General features: G+C 36.3%; 1 protein-coding gene and 1 non-coding gene across 2 annotated transcripts in view; both read right to left on the bottom strand.

Moving 5' to 3' along the window:
* Positions 1–838: 838 nt before the first annotated feature.
* On the bottom strand, positions 839–955 carry TRNAL-CAA (transfer RNA leucine (anticodon CAA)). The gene is made up of 2 exons: positions 918–955; positions 839–884 (listed from the first exon to the last, which is right to left on the bottom strand). It is a non-coding gene; the product is annotated as a tRNA-Leu (tRNA).
* A 1622-nt stretch (positions 956–2577) lies between these two features.
* Positions 2578–19535, bottom strand: part of if (integrin subunit alpha inflated) — a 34192-nt gene continuing 17234 nt past the window's right edge. Inside the window, 12 exon segments of the mRNA XM_065317157.1 lie at positions 2578–3300; positions 3361–3591; positions 3660–5120; positions 5123–6323; positions 6835–8113; positions 8477–8551; positions 8751–8801; positions 8880–8927; positions 9443–9520; positions 9652–9700; positions 12320–12381; positions 17590–17710. Of these exon segments, the coding sequence (XP_065173229.1) occupies positions 3208–3300; positions 3361–3591; positions 3660–5120; positions 5123–6323; positions 6835–8113; positions 8477–8551; positions 8751–8801; positions 8880–8927; positions 9443–9520; positions 9652–9700; positions 12320–12381; positions 17590–17710 (4749 nt within the window). The 3' untranslated portion in view covers positions 2578–3207.

Here is a 19535-nt window from a genome sequence, read left to right as displayed (position 1 = left end):
ACGATACCTGCAATCAAAACAAAAATATGATGCAGCAGCATGCGGCGTGAGGGGATGGCTTCGACGACACACGGCAATGCGATAAGAAAGTGTGAATTGTGTTCAAAACAAACACTATTCTCGTGTCGAATGCTCACACTTGCCGATAAATATAGAAATATACAATACAATTCTATTTTACAATTTTTAAGTCATGCTAGTGCCATCTATGAATGATACAGTAGTTTCCAAATTTACATTATTAAAACATTATTAAAAAAATTAAAATTCGATTTGCGTAATTCTGATTTCTTATGCTGACAGATTGCCAGATTTTACATTAAATATTTAAGTAATATTTAATTTGAACATGTATCGTTTCTAGTTTACCAGGTAACACATTAGTCCGTAATCATCTGCTGATAATAAAAATGTATTTGAATTAAATTGTTAGTTATATTCATGAAAGAATTGAAGAATATTTGCTTTAAATTACGATCCTAATATAATAAACAGCAACGGTGTGTTTTGATTCCACGAAATAAAGATTCGATACCTGCAGGTAAACAAATTTATCTCTTGCGCGAAATCGCGTGATCCACACGGACACGGTGTGCACTCACTACCACCAACAATCAATATTTAATTCAAAACCGTACATCGTAGCGCCATCTAACCTTTGAAAATATTTATCAACTTCAAAACACATTTATCAAATATGCCACCAGGCCGATATTGCAATGAAATTGATTCTGGATATATGACTAGTTGTAATACCTGCAGAGGTAAGCAGGGGTACCGAGGATGTATAATTATGAGATAATAATTATAAAATAACACAAAAAAATAAAAAAGAGTTTGTCAGAAGTGGGATTCGAACCCACGCCCTCAGACGAGGACCAGAACGCTCAGAGCCTGCATACACAGGCAAGTTTGCACTTGAGTCTGGCGCCTTAGACCGCTCGGCCATCCTGACATACAAGTTCGCGTGCATAAAACATAATATATATTAACTTTTTGCACTTAATATTTACATTATATTACGCGACTATAAATTTTTACACCCAGAAAGAAAACGAAATTAAATATGATGTTTTATAATTTTTTTTAAAAAATCATCGACTTTATGTAATTCTCTGTCTAAATTTATTAAATTAAATTAGAATATTTATTTTCCCTACCATTTTAGGTATAAATTTTATAACTTTTGATTAATTCAATGATTTATTCAGTTTAATACTAGATTTTGCCCAAAGAAAAATTTTACTTATCTAGATAACAATGCAAGTATAATGTTCAGGATTTTGCACATCATTATTGACAGAACCATGACCATCATCACATATCTGTCCCATATATTCCTGCATCTTCTTAGGTAACCGACATTTGCAACATATTAGTTGAACAGACTTTGATCCGGTTGTCAACAAGATGATTTTGTTTTCTTTCTTGTGAAAGTTAACTTTTTTATGTGATTCATTCAGAGATTGCGGGCATGAAGTGTCGTCACATTCCTGAGTAACTGCTGGTGAATCATCAAAAGAACAAGTTCTTGAAGAACATGTTGGTTTAGGATGGCAAGGACTTAGTTTATTATCAATTTTCGAAGGTATAGAACAACTTGTAGACTTGCAATTACCTACAACTTTAGTCTCCACAACATTGCTGCGTTTTGTTCTGGGACAATCAAATTGCCGACATTTTTCTTCACCTGCCAAGACTCTGATTGGAGTTTCTTCAGGACACATACATTTATTATTGTGTGCTACGTCGTTGGTGCATGATGTAATGAAGATACCACCTTCTTCTCTAAATTGACTCTTCCAGACTTCTTCATGACTTTTTTTCGTTGATTGACCTGGCCCACATGCAGCCGATGACATTACAGGTCTTTTTTTCTGTTTTTTGGAACTACCACCAGTTTGGTGCCTTTTTTTACTCTTTGGTCTTGCACAACATCCCTTATTGATATTTGCATCAGAATCATCTTTTCTAAGATTTCTTTTGGTTATTGGTTGAACTCGGTTTTCAATGCAGCCACATGATGCTATTTTAATAAAGTTAACTTTCTCAGTATCAGGTATTGTATGTGTTTGGTATTTCTTATTTTCATAGTTTGTCCAAGTGTTGAAAGCTATTATATTATTAATCATGGAGTTTGATGTTTTATTACAGTCATCATCAAACACTTTGTCCATCTGATCCACAGATAATCTTCAAAACTTTGAACTGATGAGGCTTTATGATAATGAGTGTCCTACAATTGTTGCTTTTAAAAAGGATGTCATATTTAGGAAGAGGTAAAGTGTTGTCGATGCTCCAGTTATTTGTTGGCTTGACTGAGTTGTTGTAGAATCCTCAAGCTTAGTTTCATCACATTTTGAGATGATAGGTGTATTTGACACGCTGGAATTACACTCACTGCTTGTGTAAACAGAGCCAGTGCGTATTGGTAACTCCAGATTAAGATAGTAATATTTTTCAGTCATAATGAGAAATGAATGATTAACTAGCAAATTTTGACACTAAAATATGACTTTTTCCTTTAAGTGTATCTGTCATAACAATCATCTAGCAGAATTGTATTTTGCAACACAATTTAAGTCTAAAATTATTTATTTGTATTAGCTATTTACAGTAAGTATAATAATTTAGTATATAACAATTTTTAGTATTTTTCCACCTCTTCATTCTCAAATTTTAACATCAGCACATAGTATTTCGTTCCTCTCAAAATAATATAATTTCTCTCTTCCCTCGTCACTCTATTGTGTAATCTCAGTAAGCAAATTTGCAAATTGCACTTTTGTTAAGGCACTAGATAAAACGCTTTATTTAGTTTTAGTGGTGTTAGGAATCAACATTTCCATCATCATCATCATCTTCTTTTTGCTTGTCTTGCACGAAAAGCAATACAATTAAACCACATTATTGCTCTCAGCAACCTCCTGCTGAACGGTCACAATATTCCACCATACGTCCGACAATTACTAAACACGTACACAATTATACACACACGCATTATACAGGTAAGTAATAAATAAGTTTCGAATTCATTCTTTCATCTTCGTTCACATGAGTTGCTTCAATTTGCAACGTTGTTGTTTAGTGGTGTAATATCGTTTGATTTGATCCATAGTTGTAGTTGCAAGCTGCCGGGATCAGTCGATTGTTTGACTCATATAAATGATCAAAACGTTTTTGTTCGTTGTATTACTCTGGGTTGGTTTACAGGGCTTGGTCACCATTGTAATACGCATTGCGGTTTAGCGGTTGACGTTCGGGCGCATCAGATGGACGATTTCTCTTGAAGAAACCAAGCTAAAAAATCATATAAAATCATTTTTGTTTTGTTACTTATTGAATCATTTCAATGCATACCTTATGCAGCAAATAAATCAACAACAGTAAAACAATTGTGCCACCCACGGCTGATAACACAATCACCCACAATGGCACGATATCTGTTTTGGTGTCCGGTTGCGGCGCTGCTATAGTCGTGAAGATTTCATGGCTGTGAACAGTCCGATTTACTGGTCTTCCAATGTAGGGTAGTTTATCAATACGTGCCAACATCATTGATGAAAAACTGATTGATTGAGACGTCGTAATCTACCAAAAAAAATAACAAAACATCATAATAAAGAATTTTATGTTGTTTGATGATTAATTAAACTTACATTTCGCAAAGTGCGTACATTCACCCTAGACCTCAAAGCAATCAAAGCAGCATGATCCTTCAACAATGGTCCCACCGTGCATCTGATAGTAAGACACTTAGAAGACTGACACTGCATGAAATCCCGAATATCTTTCTCTTCAGTATCACGCTTCTTACGACCCATGAAACGCTGATCATAATTAGGCCGATCAGTAGCGACATTATCACGACCTTGGTAATGTGTAGACATACCACCAGTCCCTCTACCTGATGAAGACCATGATGACTCTGAATGTGACTCATAGTGTGTGGAACCACTTTGAGCACCATGAGCGCTTTGATGTCCATAACCACCAGTTTGAGCACCATGGCCAGAGGAGCTAGAGCTATAATGCACCCCATGACTAGCACCTGTATTATCAGCATGCGCAGAAGTACCAGAACTACCAGATGTAGATCCACCAGTTCCAAGTATACCCAAGTCAATACCAGTGGTTCTGAAGCCACCACCAGCGGCGGCTGATTCTGCCCAGCCTCCTGATGAACTACCATAGGTACCTTGATGTGCACCTCCATGGGAAGCTTGGCTGAAGTTGTAACCAGCGCCATGACTCTGACTGTGTCTACCCTCTTGGTTTAAATCTTGATAGTCCTCTTCTGAACCATTGTAAATCTCCTCGGAATAATTGAAATCTTGTGCTGATTGTTGATGAGTTTGTGTTTGTGTTTGGGTCCCGTGACTTGATACAGAACCAGATGATACAGTAGCTGTTGCAATACCATAGTTTCTATTATATTCCTCCTGCCTTCTTCTGTATTCCTCTAGCTGTTGTCTATACTCTTCATCTCTTCGTTGTTGTTCAATTCGTCGTGCTTCTTCTTCAGCCCTTATTCTAGCTTCCTCATCGGGTCTTCTACGACCTGAAGATACAACTGTAGCAGAAGCAGCCAATCTTCTTTGTTCTTCAACTCTGATTCTTTCTTCTTCAACACGTCGTTGTTCCAACATAATACGGTGATGCTCCTCTGCTACTCGTCGTTCTTCCTGCTGCCGCCTGAGTTTCTCTTCCTGACGACGTGCTTCTTGTTCATGAATTCTTCTCTCTTCTTGTTCACGTTGTCTCTCAGCATAAAAGTCTCTATTCTGTTGGTATACATCAGCAGAAGACGCTGAGGGTCTACCACTTGTGGTGTGATTACTCACTGATGCAGAATTCCAATCAAAATGACGATTTATATTTATATTTGTCTTGTTTGGACGTTGGAAGTAGGTTCCGGATTGATATGTGGTGTGTCCACCATCGGAAGCATTGAATTGTTGACCGGATCGACGGCCTTCAACGTAAGAAGTGCTATCAAGATAACCCCCCGCAGAAGATGTTGAAGATGAAGATGAAGAAGCCGTGGCTGTACCAGAAGAACCACTAGTGAAGGATATAGCAGCTTCTGAAGGTTTATTACCCGAAGAAGTATAGACTATTGTATCACTTCCTGTGAACCTGAACCTGTACCAGCATGTCCTTGATATACTCCGCTTGCACTTCCACCTCTACTTGAACTGCTACTGCTACTACTACTACTTCCAGAATACCCACTTTGATATCCACCACTTGATCCCCCACCCCCACCACTTGACGATGAAGATGAAGATGTGTGCGAGGTTTGAGTAACATGTACTCTCCCACCTTGAAAGTCTTTGGAATAAGTGGTGCCATTCTGAGACCATCCTTCAGCCACGTGTGTTTCGGATACTTTACTACCACTTCCTGTATCTTTGCTCACATGTACAACTGTGCCACTTCCGCTACCAGCTGCTAAACCACTTGAAGCAGAACTTGTTACCTGTTGCCTTTCCTCAGCTTCATTTCTATTCGTGTGTTTGATATCCTTAGGTGTGGACCCATGAGTTCCTGGTCCTTCCATAATTACCAACCCTCCAGCCTGGGTTAAACTAGCAAACTCACTCGGGGATATACCTAACTGATCCCAGATACTTTTCTTCCTTACTTCTAACTCGTAACCTCTGTAGTTTGCTTCGGCAACCTCACATTTCATATTTCCTAAGATATGAGGTTGTTCAACAAGATATAGTAAATCTTCTCCACCTAAAGTAGCATATGGCCAGAAAAACACAACTTCTGCTTCGTTAAAACTGGATGGTCCATTATTCTTAATCGAATATAGATGAATAACCTGTGGTCCAATATCACTCTCTTTGGTAATCTTCTCCGATGAGAAAACTGAAGCGTTGTAATGAACCTCAGCTGGTTTCGAGGTGCCTGAAAGTTCCAGTTGGGAATTCACCCAGATGGGTATGGACTTTTCAAAACGATTATCAAACATGGTGTCTGGTGTTTCCGGATTGGTGCTGTTGACAGTCATCAGAAAATCATAAGTTGGACGCATTCCTTCCCTATGCTGAGCAGTATCCAACAAAACCGTGAAGCGTACAATCTTATTCGCTGGCAACGGATTTCCAATGTCACAGATAACGGTATTATTCTCAGGAGCAGAACATAAGATTCTAACTTCAGTATGGCCACCTTGACGGATCTTATTAAAAAGGATACCTTCAGGGAGGTGCATATCAAAAGAAGATTCAAAGGAATCTTCACCCAGGTTGTGGACCACAACATCAAATTCCAATTTGTCTTTTGAACCCTGCAGAAAACTTTCAACATTCCTGTAAAACAATAAAAAATTACAGTAAATAAATGCGAAAGTCCTGATGTTTGTTACACTTTCACGCAAAAACTACTTAACCGATCATCATGAAAATTTGTACACATATTTTTAGTGGTCCCCGAATGGCTATAGGCTACTTTTTATTTAATAAAAAAATTATTTTTAAAATAAAATAAAGAAATTGTTTAGCCAATAATACCTCTGCATCTGGCTATTTGACTACTTTAACGCCATCTAGCATTCCATCAATGAAGCTCAAATCTAAGTACTATAGTACCATCACACTGTGTTATCACACTGTATTACCGACAGCTACGTCAACATCAAATCCAATTGACTACACTATGGAGACTGTACACTATACTTTCAGCCATTTTAAACTTCCCGCCATTCTACTTCATTATTACTTCTTCTGTGACTACAGACGCGTACGGAAGCAATTTCATTATTTTAGATATTCACGAGCGAAGCCTAGTTTTTAAATAAATAAATTGGTAAATAATACTTACGATTTAACTTCAAGTTTAAGGTTAGGTATGCAGATATTATCCGGTCCACAATTTTTATGTATAGTCAGTGAATCCTTATTGGTTTGTTTATGATTCGGGTCTAGAATAGGAGTGACGGGTATTCTAGGATCTCTAGGTCTGTTGAGATACAACGATTGTGCTTCCTTCATAGCATATTTAACCTCAAATTCTAAAGGTGTAAGTTTATCCTTAATATCACTCTGAATATACACCATCTTCTCCCTGCAGGTCATATCCTGACCCTGTCGCAATCGAATGTTTTCTTTCATACTGGTACTCTCCTCTTTGGTCAAGAAGAACATCCTCGGAGGTGTTTTCTTCCCGTCCAACACATATTCAACATCAAGTTCAATGGCGGATGGTACATTTTTCCCGTGGAATTTCATACAAATCTTAACACGTGTACATGGAACCTTGCCTCCATTCCTTAACGTACAGTTCTTCTCTTCAAGGACAATCTTTTTATTTCTATTTAGAAAATCCACTTGTGATTCGATTTTCACCACAGGACGAGCCCTGAAGAAGAAAGCGGTGTCGCTATCATAAGCACCTACAACCATATCAGGGTAATCATTGGAATCCAGATCAACTCCACCAGATAAAGAGAAACCAAAGGTTTTGATCGGAAGACCATGACTGACATCCTCCGCGTAAATAACTTGACTGTATTTTGCTTCATTCAAGGATTTAGCTCCGTGGTAGATGTAAACAGCTCCACGTTCATTTGGTCCTCCGTATGGAGCACCCACAGCAAAATCAGCATACCCATCAATATTAATATCCCCCAGGGTTGCAACCGACAACCCAAAACGTGATTTTGATTTAAAACCATCAATAGTATTAAATCTCCTGAATTTGGAAGCTTCTCTTCCTTGGTAGATGACATAAACCCGCCCCACTTCATATTTGCCTTCATTATTAGGCTCAACATGCAGTGGCGCCCCCACAATGAGATCATCAGTCTTATCACCATCGAAATCACCTGCTGCTATGCTATATCCGAAATAAGTACCAATTTGATGTCCATATTCCGCAAGGGAAATGTTTTGATAGTTGGTAAGGTTCCAAGTGAAGAGGTTGATTTGTCCTAGAAGGCGTGATCCACGTGGTTTACCCACAGCTACTCCCTGCTCACCATCTCCTGTGAAATCTCCTACTGCCATTGAGTATCCCATGTAGGAGTCATCTTCTAATGCCACGCCTTCATTGGTTGACACCACAGCAGGGCGTTTCTCCAGGGGTTGTTGACTTACTTGACCTAGAAGAATTTAAAATTAATTTAAGCCGGTTCTGGTTATTGAGAAGAACATCGACCAGGTTGTGCGTTGATTAATTGCAGAATTAAAATAAAATTAAATAATTAGATCATTAATAATATAATATCATAATTTTAAATTAGAAAGAAGCCACCCATTTTATTTTATTTTATTTTATGTTTCGGTTCACGGTAGGTATTTGCTGAGTGTTTTGCTGGTGCGGCTCAAAATATAGTTGCGGTGTAGAAAATAAAACAAAAAACGAAAGAATTTGTTTTGGAAGTTAAGCTTTTACGACATAGAGGGCGCTACGGAGCGCTAGTGTTTTGACAGTGCGCGTCGCCGCCAGAGGGCAACGCGGTTACCTTGTGCGAAGAGGGCGTGGCACGTCTGCGCCAACCAACGCGGCCGCCGACTGTGCTGGTCCAATAGGCTGACATCTTTGTCAAAAACACACCAAAAACACATTTTACGTGGTTTTGTCATCCACACAAAACGTAGGCAACACACAACACAAAACAGTGTTTAGTAGTGTGTGTGAAATGTGAAAGAAAATTATCTTCAAGTGACAAAAAATGACATGATAACGATGTCAAATACACTGATATTAATTTTACAATGATAACACATTCAGATTACCTAGACGAAACGTCGTGCAGCGTTCGATTACCGATTCGCTGTGTCGTTGCACTTGAAATATCAAAATGGCGGATAAATATTAATCAAAAGAGTTGGTGCACACTCATTGCAAGATAAAGGTGAGATTACCTTTCGAGAAGAACACATCGCAACATACCAAATCGTCGGCGTCGTATTCTAAGATGGCCGACGGCAAGAACGCAACCAGTCACACGAAAACAAAACCTTTCAGTTTAATTGCACTCGAAAACAATAGGCAACCGGCGATTTGAAAATGTTTATGACCGTGAACGTTAATGTTTTAAATCAATTTAAATTATAAACACACTGTATGCTACATACAATGTGTACCCGCAACATATAAAAGTGATAAGCGTTGTTTAGTAGATAAACAGATGAAGAATGATGATACAGTCCTCTTTTGTATCATTCAATATGATTTGATGAGAATTATTTGCCTGCTGGTTTTAATGATTTAATAATTTAGTATTTAAAGTGTATGTTGGGTTGCATAGTTGCATGTGGAAATTAATCACAGCTTCTACGAATTTTTTTTTTTTTTTTTTGTTGAGAGATTATTATTGGTTTGAAATGTGATTTGCGAATGGAATGATCGATACGATTAATAAGATTTATTGTTGGTTGGTGGTGTGGGATTGATTTTTTTTTGTTTTGCTGGAGGATATATGTACCTGAGCCGAAGGCTCCGTTGGTAAATAATCCCGGACTAAAAGGAAATTTGGCGTTCGCATCGATCGAAAATATTTGGCCTGAAACACACAAGATTCCCAAATGGTTCACATTTTTGCAATTATTTTATACACGTCGTGAAAATTTCTAGGAGAAAAAAAAACAACAAGGAAAAAATCTGAAATTAAAAAAATTAAAATAAACAAATTACCTTGCCAGTAATAACTGCCTGGTGCACCAAGGAATAATCTATGTCCATCCTAAAACAAAAAAAAACATAAATCAATGCAAATTCGTAAAATTTAAGCCTGAAAACTAGGTTAGAATGAATTGTTGTGTATAAGTGGTTGCATACGTTAAGCATTATTGTCACACTCCGCTGAATTTATAGATAGCGCTAATTGCTACAAGCACTTCGTTTCGTGCTTCATGCATTCAACATGCTTGAAGAATCCCAAGATACTTTTAGCTCTTGGCTGAGAGGGTGTAACCATGAAACAAATTCGTGGCATAATTCAAGTGCTTGAGATATGTAGTCGCTCACAGAGCGTCCCGACAGGAACGAATGAGAACAATGTTAAGTAGCTGGTCTCACCGAACCGATCGCCGATCGGCATTTGCTTCTTGAGCAAAGTCAACATCTGGCGACGAGTCGCCCAAAGAAAAAATGACACCAATAAATAAATGCACGCAGGTTCTGTTGTCATCGAAATTTGGGCGTAGGTCGTAAAATTTAAAATCATGCAAAATGCAAAAACCGGGTGGTAAAGTCAAAAGCCATAAATTTTCATTTTAAATGAAAAAAAATTATTGAAAAATTTTCATGTCATGCGCATTGAGAGTATTGTTGCATACGTTGACCAAAAATGGCTGAGAAAACTGCGAATTACTTTTTAAGAAAAGAAAAGAAAAAAAGAGCACGAGGATTGTGAATTCAACTCGCATGCATTTTTTTTTGTCTCCTCAGTGGAGCCAAGACCATATATCGAACATTTCTGCATGTGCGTTGTGTTTTTTCGTCGATGAATTTTATTTTTTTGTCGCGCAGTTTTATTGCCGCGTCGCGCCGACGAGCAATTTGTAAACAATTAATTTTCGATTACGAATTCACCCCGAGTCGCATGCCACCAACACCAGACGGGCCCGTAAAGCATGCATGAAGAAACCGAAAAAAGAAAAAGAAAAGAAAACGAATCGAATCGAGATGCAACCGAAACAAAAACAGAAAAAAACATATGTGTGTGATGTGTGATGAATGCAGCATGAGCACGATTTAATATTAATCGATGCCTGGCGCTGAAAGGAATTGAAGCAGCATGAGATAAAATAATAACGTCGAGATGAATTCAATTCGATTTGAGATCATAAATTACCGATAAATAAAATTACAAAATAATTTTTTAAGTTTAAAACATGTAACATGTATATTTGGTTGCCTATATTATAAGAGTAGTTTTGAATTAATTTTTGTTTTTAATTATTTAAAACTACGGCTTTGCTCGCGAATATCTTAAATAATGAAGTTGCTTCCGTACGCGTCTGTAGTGACAGAAGAAGTAACAATGAAGTAGAATGGCGGGAAGTTTAAAATGGCTGAAAGTATAGTCTATGGAAGTATAGTGTACAGTCTCCATAGTGTAGTCAATTGGATTTGATGTTGACGTAGCTGTCGGTAATACAGTGTGATAATACAGTGTGCTGGTACTATAGTACTTAGGTTTGAGCTTCATTGCTGGAATGCTAGATGGCGTTAAAGTAGACAAATAGCCAGATGCAGTGGTATTATTGGCTAAACTATTTCTTTATTTTATTTTAAAAATAATTTTTTTTATTAAATAAAAAGTAGCCTATAACCATTCGGGGACCACTAAGAATATGTGTACAAATTTTCATGATGATCGGTTAAGTAGTTTTTGCGTCAAAGTGTAACAAACATCAGGGATAAGTAATAATGGAGTTTTATTGGTGACCCCACGTGAGATGTAAATTTCAATAATCCAATTTGGATCGCATTATCAATTCGTCTCAGAATTTCGATCTTGATTTTCATCTTTGAAAATCGTCGTTGATTTCGACGCGTGATTATTTCTCACGAATTCAATCTTGAGTGCGCACGCTGCCTTTGTGGCACCATATTAGCCCGAATCCCATCATCTGCATCAACTCTATTCCCGACTTTCGTGTGAGTGCTCTCTCGGCTTTGGCGCACAATGAGGATCGGCAGGTGGGCCGCCGAATTAAATTCAATTATGTTCGGGTGCATCTCGTGCATCTCATGCGAATGCAGAGAGAAATTGTTTAAGAGATACATTCCACACAAATTTAAAAAAAAATTAAATATTTAATACATATTTTTATTGTTTAAATTAATAAAAAGGATCAGTAACTTTTGACTAAAATAAATTTAAATTAAAAAAAAAATTTAAAAATGAATGTATCCCCTTAGATTTATAATTAAATTATTTTGATGTGGTCGGAGATTATGTCGCTGTGATGGGATTTACGTTCATGCATATTAAGCCCCAATAAAGTGGTGTAATTAACGAAAAATGCACAAAATCAAGTCGAGAAAGTCAAGATGCACGACGATTTAATAAAGAAGCCAAAAATGTCAACGATTATACCACAAGGGCAATGTTGGTGGTCCATGCTACAAGCCCATATACCGACGATTACCATATTCAAGATCGTAAATTAAATAATCGCAAATTTAATATAAAAATTTAAAAAAATAAAATCTACTATAAATCAATTTAAAATTTAGTAGGAAATTAAATCCTGTTGTAAAATAAGATGTTATATTTATATTGTCATCATGACTTTTAACTTTCAACGTAAAAATTAATCGGTTAATGTTTTTGCGGATTTTTTTTACTTACGTTTGTAAGTGCAGCGCTGAAACCCGCCTGACACGAGCCTTGTCGATGGTAGCCAAAGTATCCTGCAAAAAACAACAAAAATAAAAAATTAAAAGAACACAGAAGGTTTTAACATGATGCCGAAAACAAAATAGAAGTGAAATAAATCAAGAGTTCAGACAATAAAAAAGACCTGCCCAAAAGAGTTTCATGCTTTTTTTGCATTGAGAATTTCATCGCAATTTGTTCAAACAGTTGGAAATTCTTGAGGCTGGGAATGGGTTCGCATGTTGCATTGTTTTCACGACATTTTATTGTCTTGGGCAGTTTATAGCAAATTGTTTCAGGCGGCATGCTGAAACAATAATCAGCTCAGTGTTAAATTCTCTTGCATTCCACTTGAGTATTGACCTTTTATTTTTTTTATGACAACTGTTCTATTAATTCCAAGACAAGCATAAGTTTAATCCCTAATAATATTATAAATGCGAAAGTCCTGATGTTTGTTACACTTTCACGCAAAAACTACTTAACCGATCATCATGAAAATTTGAACACATATTCTTAGTGGTCCCCGAAAGGTTATAGGCTACTTTTTATTTAATAAAACAAATTATTTTTTAAATAAAATACAGAAATAGTTTAGCCAATAATACCTATGCATCTGGCTATTTGACTACTTTAACGCCATCTAGCATTCCAGCAATGAAGCTCAAACCTAAGTACTATAGTACCATCACACTGTATTATCACACTGTATTACCGACAGCTACGTCAACATCAAATCCAATTGACTACACTATGGAGACTGTACACTATACTTCCATAGACTATACTTTCAGCCATTTTAAACTTCCCGCCATTCTACTTCATTGTTACTTCTTCTGTGACTACAGACGTGTACGGAAGCAACTTCATTATTTTAGATATTCGCGAGCGAAGCCAAGGGTTAAAGCTAGTAGTTGCATAAAATATAAAAAGATGTAATGTTGGTTGCCTATAGTAAAACTATATAAAAATTAAAAAATATTATTTTTGCTTAGAAAAAACGAAATAAATAAAATAAATTTAAGGAAATGTCTAATAAAGTCCCTATTTATTACTAAAACATAAAAAAACACAAAAACACAAAAAAAACTTCCGCTTCTTTTCAATTCACAACTTTTGTGTATTTCCCATCATGTGTTAGTGTTAGTGCTTTGGTTCTAAATTTACGATCGGCGTGTGTAAGGCGCGTAAAGTGTGGAAAGGCATTATGCAGAACGTGGAACTTGTGCGCGCAATAAACGAAGTGCACATGTGCGCGACACATGCACCAACAAGGAAACTCCGTAAGCTTTTATGGCGCGCGTAGCTTGTGCCTCGCCACACTACCAACTACAACTGCTTACTTAGTGCGTAAGAAGAAATGAGTTCATAACGCGTAATGCGGTTCGCACTTGACAAACGCAATCCAGACACATTTATACATCCAGTGGACCAGATGCAGGCATGCAGAAAACGCTCATAACTTTTGACAGTTTTTGTGGCGTCCGACGGTTCCGACAGGAAACACGAGCGTCATGACTTCCTTCACAGCGGGATTATCATAACAATCACCAAGCGAACAAAATAAGAGTATTTAAATATGGACTTTACTGGAATTATGTGTGAATATTCGCTAAAACTTTTGAACGTGTTTAATACAATAGTTGTGCACTAATTGAAATGTATGCAACCCAAATAACATATGTTGGGGATTTACATTTATAATACAAACATATTACTAGTTTTAACCATGAATAATTATAACCTATTTTAGGCACACCGTGGAGCATAACCGCATGTTATAAGACAAACAGATATGACAGGAAGAGGTAAATTTGCAATCGACGGAAATTTAAAGATAAATAAATAAAAACAACGGATATTTAGACGAATAATAACGGTTTTCTGTAAAACGGAATAATATGACACAGAAACAGAAAAATTTATGTTTAAAGAAATATGTTGTGGTGCACAAGATTTTATCTATATCGGATTTAATGCGCTCGGATGTAATCTTTCATTGCATATCATCACGTCGGATGATTTAAACTCGTGGAATTCACCGAAAAGAATGCCGATAAAACCACTTATGTATATAAAAATTAATATTCATCACACGCAGGTAAATAAATAAATAAATCTCAACCCTTTGAGAAGTTTTTTTGCTTTTTTTTTTATTTTTTTGGTGTTTTTGTTGTTTTTAGGTTAAAATTGTGATATCTAGGCAACTTTTGATGCGCGTTCTCATCGATACATGTGTAGTGTGTGTATTTGAGTTCGTGTTGATGGTTTAGTAGGCCTAGGTTCCTCAGGTTCAAGAGTTGTTATCTGCGGTGATCATCGGCACACACGATGGGCGCGCGCGCAACGTGCGCGGACTTTTAAATTCCCGTTTTAGCCGGAATCGCATACGAACATATACAACTACTACATACAAGTAGAATACAGTAAAAGAAACTAAAGAATAAAATAAAAAGAAGAAGGTAAAGATTGTCAACGTCTGCTCGGAACATTTTTTTTTTTTTTTTCGGCAAACTGACACAAATAAAAAAAGAATAAGAAAAAAAAAAAAACTTCTGAAGAAGTCAAGTTTTATGACAATATCAACAGGCAGATGATATATCACACTAGTTATGCAAAAAATGAAAAAATGCAAGAAATTGAGAATATTTCACATTTTTATAAGAAAAATCGACACCAACATAGATTTTGAGTCACATTTTGTTGTTTAAATAGTGATTGAATAAAAATATGTTATACTACGTGGTTGCAAAGAATTTGCGTAGGTTCTTCCGCTTACCAAACACAACAACTACCGACTGAGACTTTGATAACGCCCGCGCTCGTGCACATGCATAATTACGTATAAATATAAACAATTCATTTTTATGAATGTGATCATATTACTTTGAGTCACTATACGAGCAAATATATCATTAAAACCCTACTGAGTCACTATTGAGTAACACGCTTAATGGCTTAATTTAGACTACTGACAACTTTTCCATTTTATTTTTGTGTATTTGACCACAATATTTACAAAGTGATGCAGAGTCATGAATAATATTAGACCAATCAAATGTGCAATTCAGTTTAAGCATGGAATAATGATGACTCAAGTTTGCAATGTGTGAAAATCATTAGAAACTTTAAATTCAAAAAAAAAAAAAAAAAAAAGAAAAAAAGTGTGTTAAATCTGTTTTTACTTAATAAAAGTTTTCAACGTCTTGCAAATTATGTGAAAGAACTGAAAATTTCAATTAAAATAAATTCTACGTTCAGTTACTTGAATTTACTGCAAGTTAAACTTAAGTCAAGTTGATTTAACTAGGTTTAAAACCTAATATGCGCACGTAGACGTAAGTTGACGGATATATTCAGTAACGAAAAAGAAGCTAAATATATTTTCACGCTCAAAATAGCTCTGGAAACTAGAGGGAATATTCCATACGCAGAATAAAGAAAGAGTTTGATCAAAGGAGGGTGAATAACGAACGCTGGAGTGTATTAAAGTAAGCAGACTAAATAAAGTCACTAAACAAATGAGTAAGTAAATCCCTACTAATATTATAAATGCGAATGTCCTGATGTTTGTTACACTTTCACGCAAAAACTACTTAACCGATCATCATGAAAATTTGTACACATATTCTTAGTGGTCCCCGAATGGTTATAGGCTACTTTTTATGTAATAAAAAAAATTATTTTTTAAATAAAATAAAGAAATTGTTTAGCCAATAATACCTCTGCATCTGGCTATTTGACTACTTTAATGCCATCTAGCATTCCAGCAATGAAGCTCAAACCTAAGTACTATAGTACCATCACACTGTATTATCACACTGTATTAACGACAGCTACGTCAACATCAAATCCAATTGACTACACTATGGAGACTGTACACTATACTTCCATAGACTATACTTTCAGCCATTTTAAACTTCCCGCCATTCTACTTCATTGTTACTTCTTCTGTGACTACAGACGCGTACGGAAGCGGATTTACCTTATCTTGGTCTTGAATTATTCGTGGAGGTCTAGGGAAGGTTTAAAAGGTGAGAAAAACTTTATTATTTTAGATATTCGCGAGCGAGATGGCGCGCTGAAGTGCATTATTGAAGCTTATTGATAGAATTGACTCTTACTCCGAGTATGCTAGTTTAAGATCGCGGGCAACAGCTAAAATAAAACTATTGACTTTTCGATGTCTTTATTTTTGACAATTGACAGCCAGTTGCAGTGCGTGCATTAATTCGAGGTTATATCTGTTGGCATCACAATGCAAACGCCTCGCATTGTCCACCATAACCGATGTCGATGACGCCGCAATTTTTACCAAAGTTATATGAAGCCATCAACGCAGCTCAATATCCGCAATGTAACCGGCATTAAAACCGACGACCACAGGCGAATGAAAAGAAATCGATTTTCGGCCGTTTATTACGTGGATTTTCGGTGAAATGCACTTCTTGGAAATGCTAGCAATAAACGCGGCATAATAAAGCTGACGGTTATGTATATTGGGTTGCATATTCTAGGGCGTGATTGGCTTCTTATTGGGTTTATTTGTTGTGGATGACGATGACGCAGCGATTTATTCATCGCTATAAAAAGGCATTGTGTAATTGGCACGCTTTTAGAGCGATGAAGGGGAACCTTTTTCGCCCGCGATGATTTTTATCGACTTTTTTATAGCCAGGCAATTTCGTTTACAGGCATATTGCGCATGTGCAACCAAAATGACATTTTAATCAAGAATTTTGCTGGTACGAATAATAAACAAAAATCGCTATTTTTTTATTATGTTTTTTATATTAAAGAAATGTCTATAAAATTATAACCGCACACTATGAGTATGAGTAGAAGTTCATTTGGTTGCGGATGCGTCTTGAGTCGTTCACGGGTGACCTGCCGCGGCGTTCGGGCTCATTAACTGCGTGATGCGATAGTCGCAACCGTCGGAATCATCGCCACACACCACACATCTACATCTACACTATGACTGACAGCGTGTATGCAACTGTATGCAACCCAACACATACACATACACGCGCATACGTCATTATCGCTGCCGGGATTGAGGAAATGACCGAAAACGCATTACAAACGTGCTTCCTTTTTAAGTTTCATATGCCAAGCCCAAAATTTCAAACATATCAAACAAACCCTATGCGATAATTATAATTATCTGTCATATCAAATCCAAAACTTAATTTTTTACATCCGTAATATTTATGAAGTAAAATTAAAGTAAATTTACTCACGTGTCCGACATGGTGAATATTCTGAATAGTTCCTAAAATCAGGGGATGAGACGTAGCAAGTGCCGACGGGATCACGACGATCGCCCTTCGTTCCATAATAAACGTAGCGTGGTGCGCAGGCCTGAAAATAAAAAAGTTCTGCAGTCAATAAAATATTATTATTAACAAGTTTTCGATGGTTTATGAGTGTGTTCGGTACACGCAGCCCAACAAATCAGTACCCAATTATTTATTAATTTGCCATAATTGCCCCGAAAGTTTAATTTTTGATTGCGATTTACGAGAAACATTTAATTGGAGTCATAAATCCATATATCGTAATATAGGCAACCAGGATTACACCAAAATTGTATATTGGTTACCTACACGTATATTAATACAAGGTTTTAATGATGAGTTATTTCACGTTTCATCAATAAAAAAGATTAAAATTTTACTACAACATGAATAAAAGTAGTTTAATATGAATTTCATCGAATTTGAAACTAAATACGGTCGTAAAAGATGAACACGTCATAAAAATGTTTGGTTATGTTGTGTTGCGCTATTCGGATGACTTCGCCTAATGTTATTATGGAATTAAATGTAAAATTGATTGATTTTAACTCGTGAAATTGGATAATTACAAGCCAGCCACAAACAATACACGAAATAATTCGCTGTAATACTTGTACAACGATTTAATAGTTGTCGAGGAGGAGGTCGTTATGTCTGGCTCTGGAATCTCGAGTATCTGAAGTATTTAATTAACGACTAATGAAATTAAATTTATTATCAAATAAGCTGAGTGCATTAAACAGTTTAAAGCATGGAAAGATGAATGAATGATGCAAAGCTTCAAAGCATGAAATGAATTTGAGAAATATGAGAAATTTTAATTTGTCTGGGATTGTTTTAGCTATTAGAATAGATTGCTGCGGTTTGATGTCAAGAGGCGTTTAGTGTTCAGAATTCGAGCGATTGAGACCATCCCACATTAAGCACAAATGTTTAAATCAACGTAGGAATATAGTCTTAACACCAAAATAAGAAATATTTTGTGAGGTGTAATAATTAATAGTGTATTAAGTATCAAGTGGCTAAATGGGGACTTTAGTCACGAGATTCATTAATCGAGTGTTTTATAACTTTTAGCCACATGATGTTTACGCTATTTTTCTACTAAAACTCTATTTTAAATCTTCTAAATTCGCTCGCATGTTACTTTATTGCTTTAGTCACGGCTTAAACCACTTTAGTCACGACCTTAACCATCAGTATTTAAAATACCACAATTTTTATTCAAAAACCATGAAAAAACTGATGGATGTAGAAAAAATAATTTTATAACCTCAACATAACCTCTTTTACATTAAACTACTTTTTTTCTAGGTTATGATTAATTCTTCTTTGGATGGTTGCTAGACTATGTACATTGAATACTTGAGATAAAACAAAATCGTTGGTTGTGTGGCGATGCGCATCAAGAATGAGGAACAAGGAAGTGTTCGATATTTCAACTGTTGTTCAACTCAGTCGGATGTTTAGGATGCTCGACATGGCGGTGTGTCGAAATCCACACTGTTTGCCCAACGCCTGAACATTCGTTCTAAACACACTCTGCTTCACTGGTTTGGTTTGTATTAAACATTTCGTAATCCAGTCGAGTTTTATTCACAAACCGACACACATTGCACATTTCTCATTCTACCACAAATGCTAATTTTGAGCAAATCTCAATCTCAACTTTTGGTTGAGGTTATTCTAGGTTATGTAGTGTTTAAAGTTAGTTATAGACATTTAAAAACCCCGTCATCCTTTGTAGGTTGTCTCCGAGAGAGTGCATTAATAAAGAATCTCTTTTTGTCGGCTTCTTGGCAAGTAGCAGGCAGCAAAAAAAAGTTGACTTTAAAGGCGGTGAGGTATGACTCGAACGCAAAATGGATGCGCCGAGCAAAGAATGCGCC

This window comes from Atheta coriaria, unplaced genomic scaffold (genome assembly GCF_025399875.1).
Source record: "Atheta coriaria isolate IRGN ID8LTWV9N9 unplaced genomic scaffold, Caltech_Dcor_3.1 hic_scaffold_3_pilon, whole genome shotgun sequence".
In the NCBI taxonomy this organism is placed as follows: Eukaryota; Metazoa; Arthropoda; class Insecta; order Coleoptera; family Staphylinidae; genus Dalotia; species Dalotia coriaria.
Note: the sequence above shows the minus strand (reverse complement) of the source record. Positions and strands in the feature narration are given on the sequence as shown.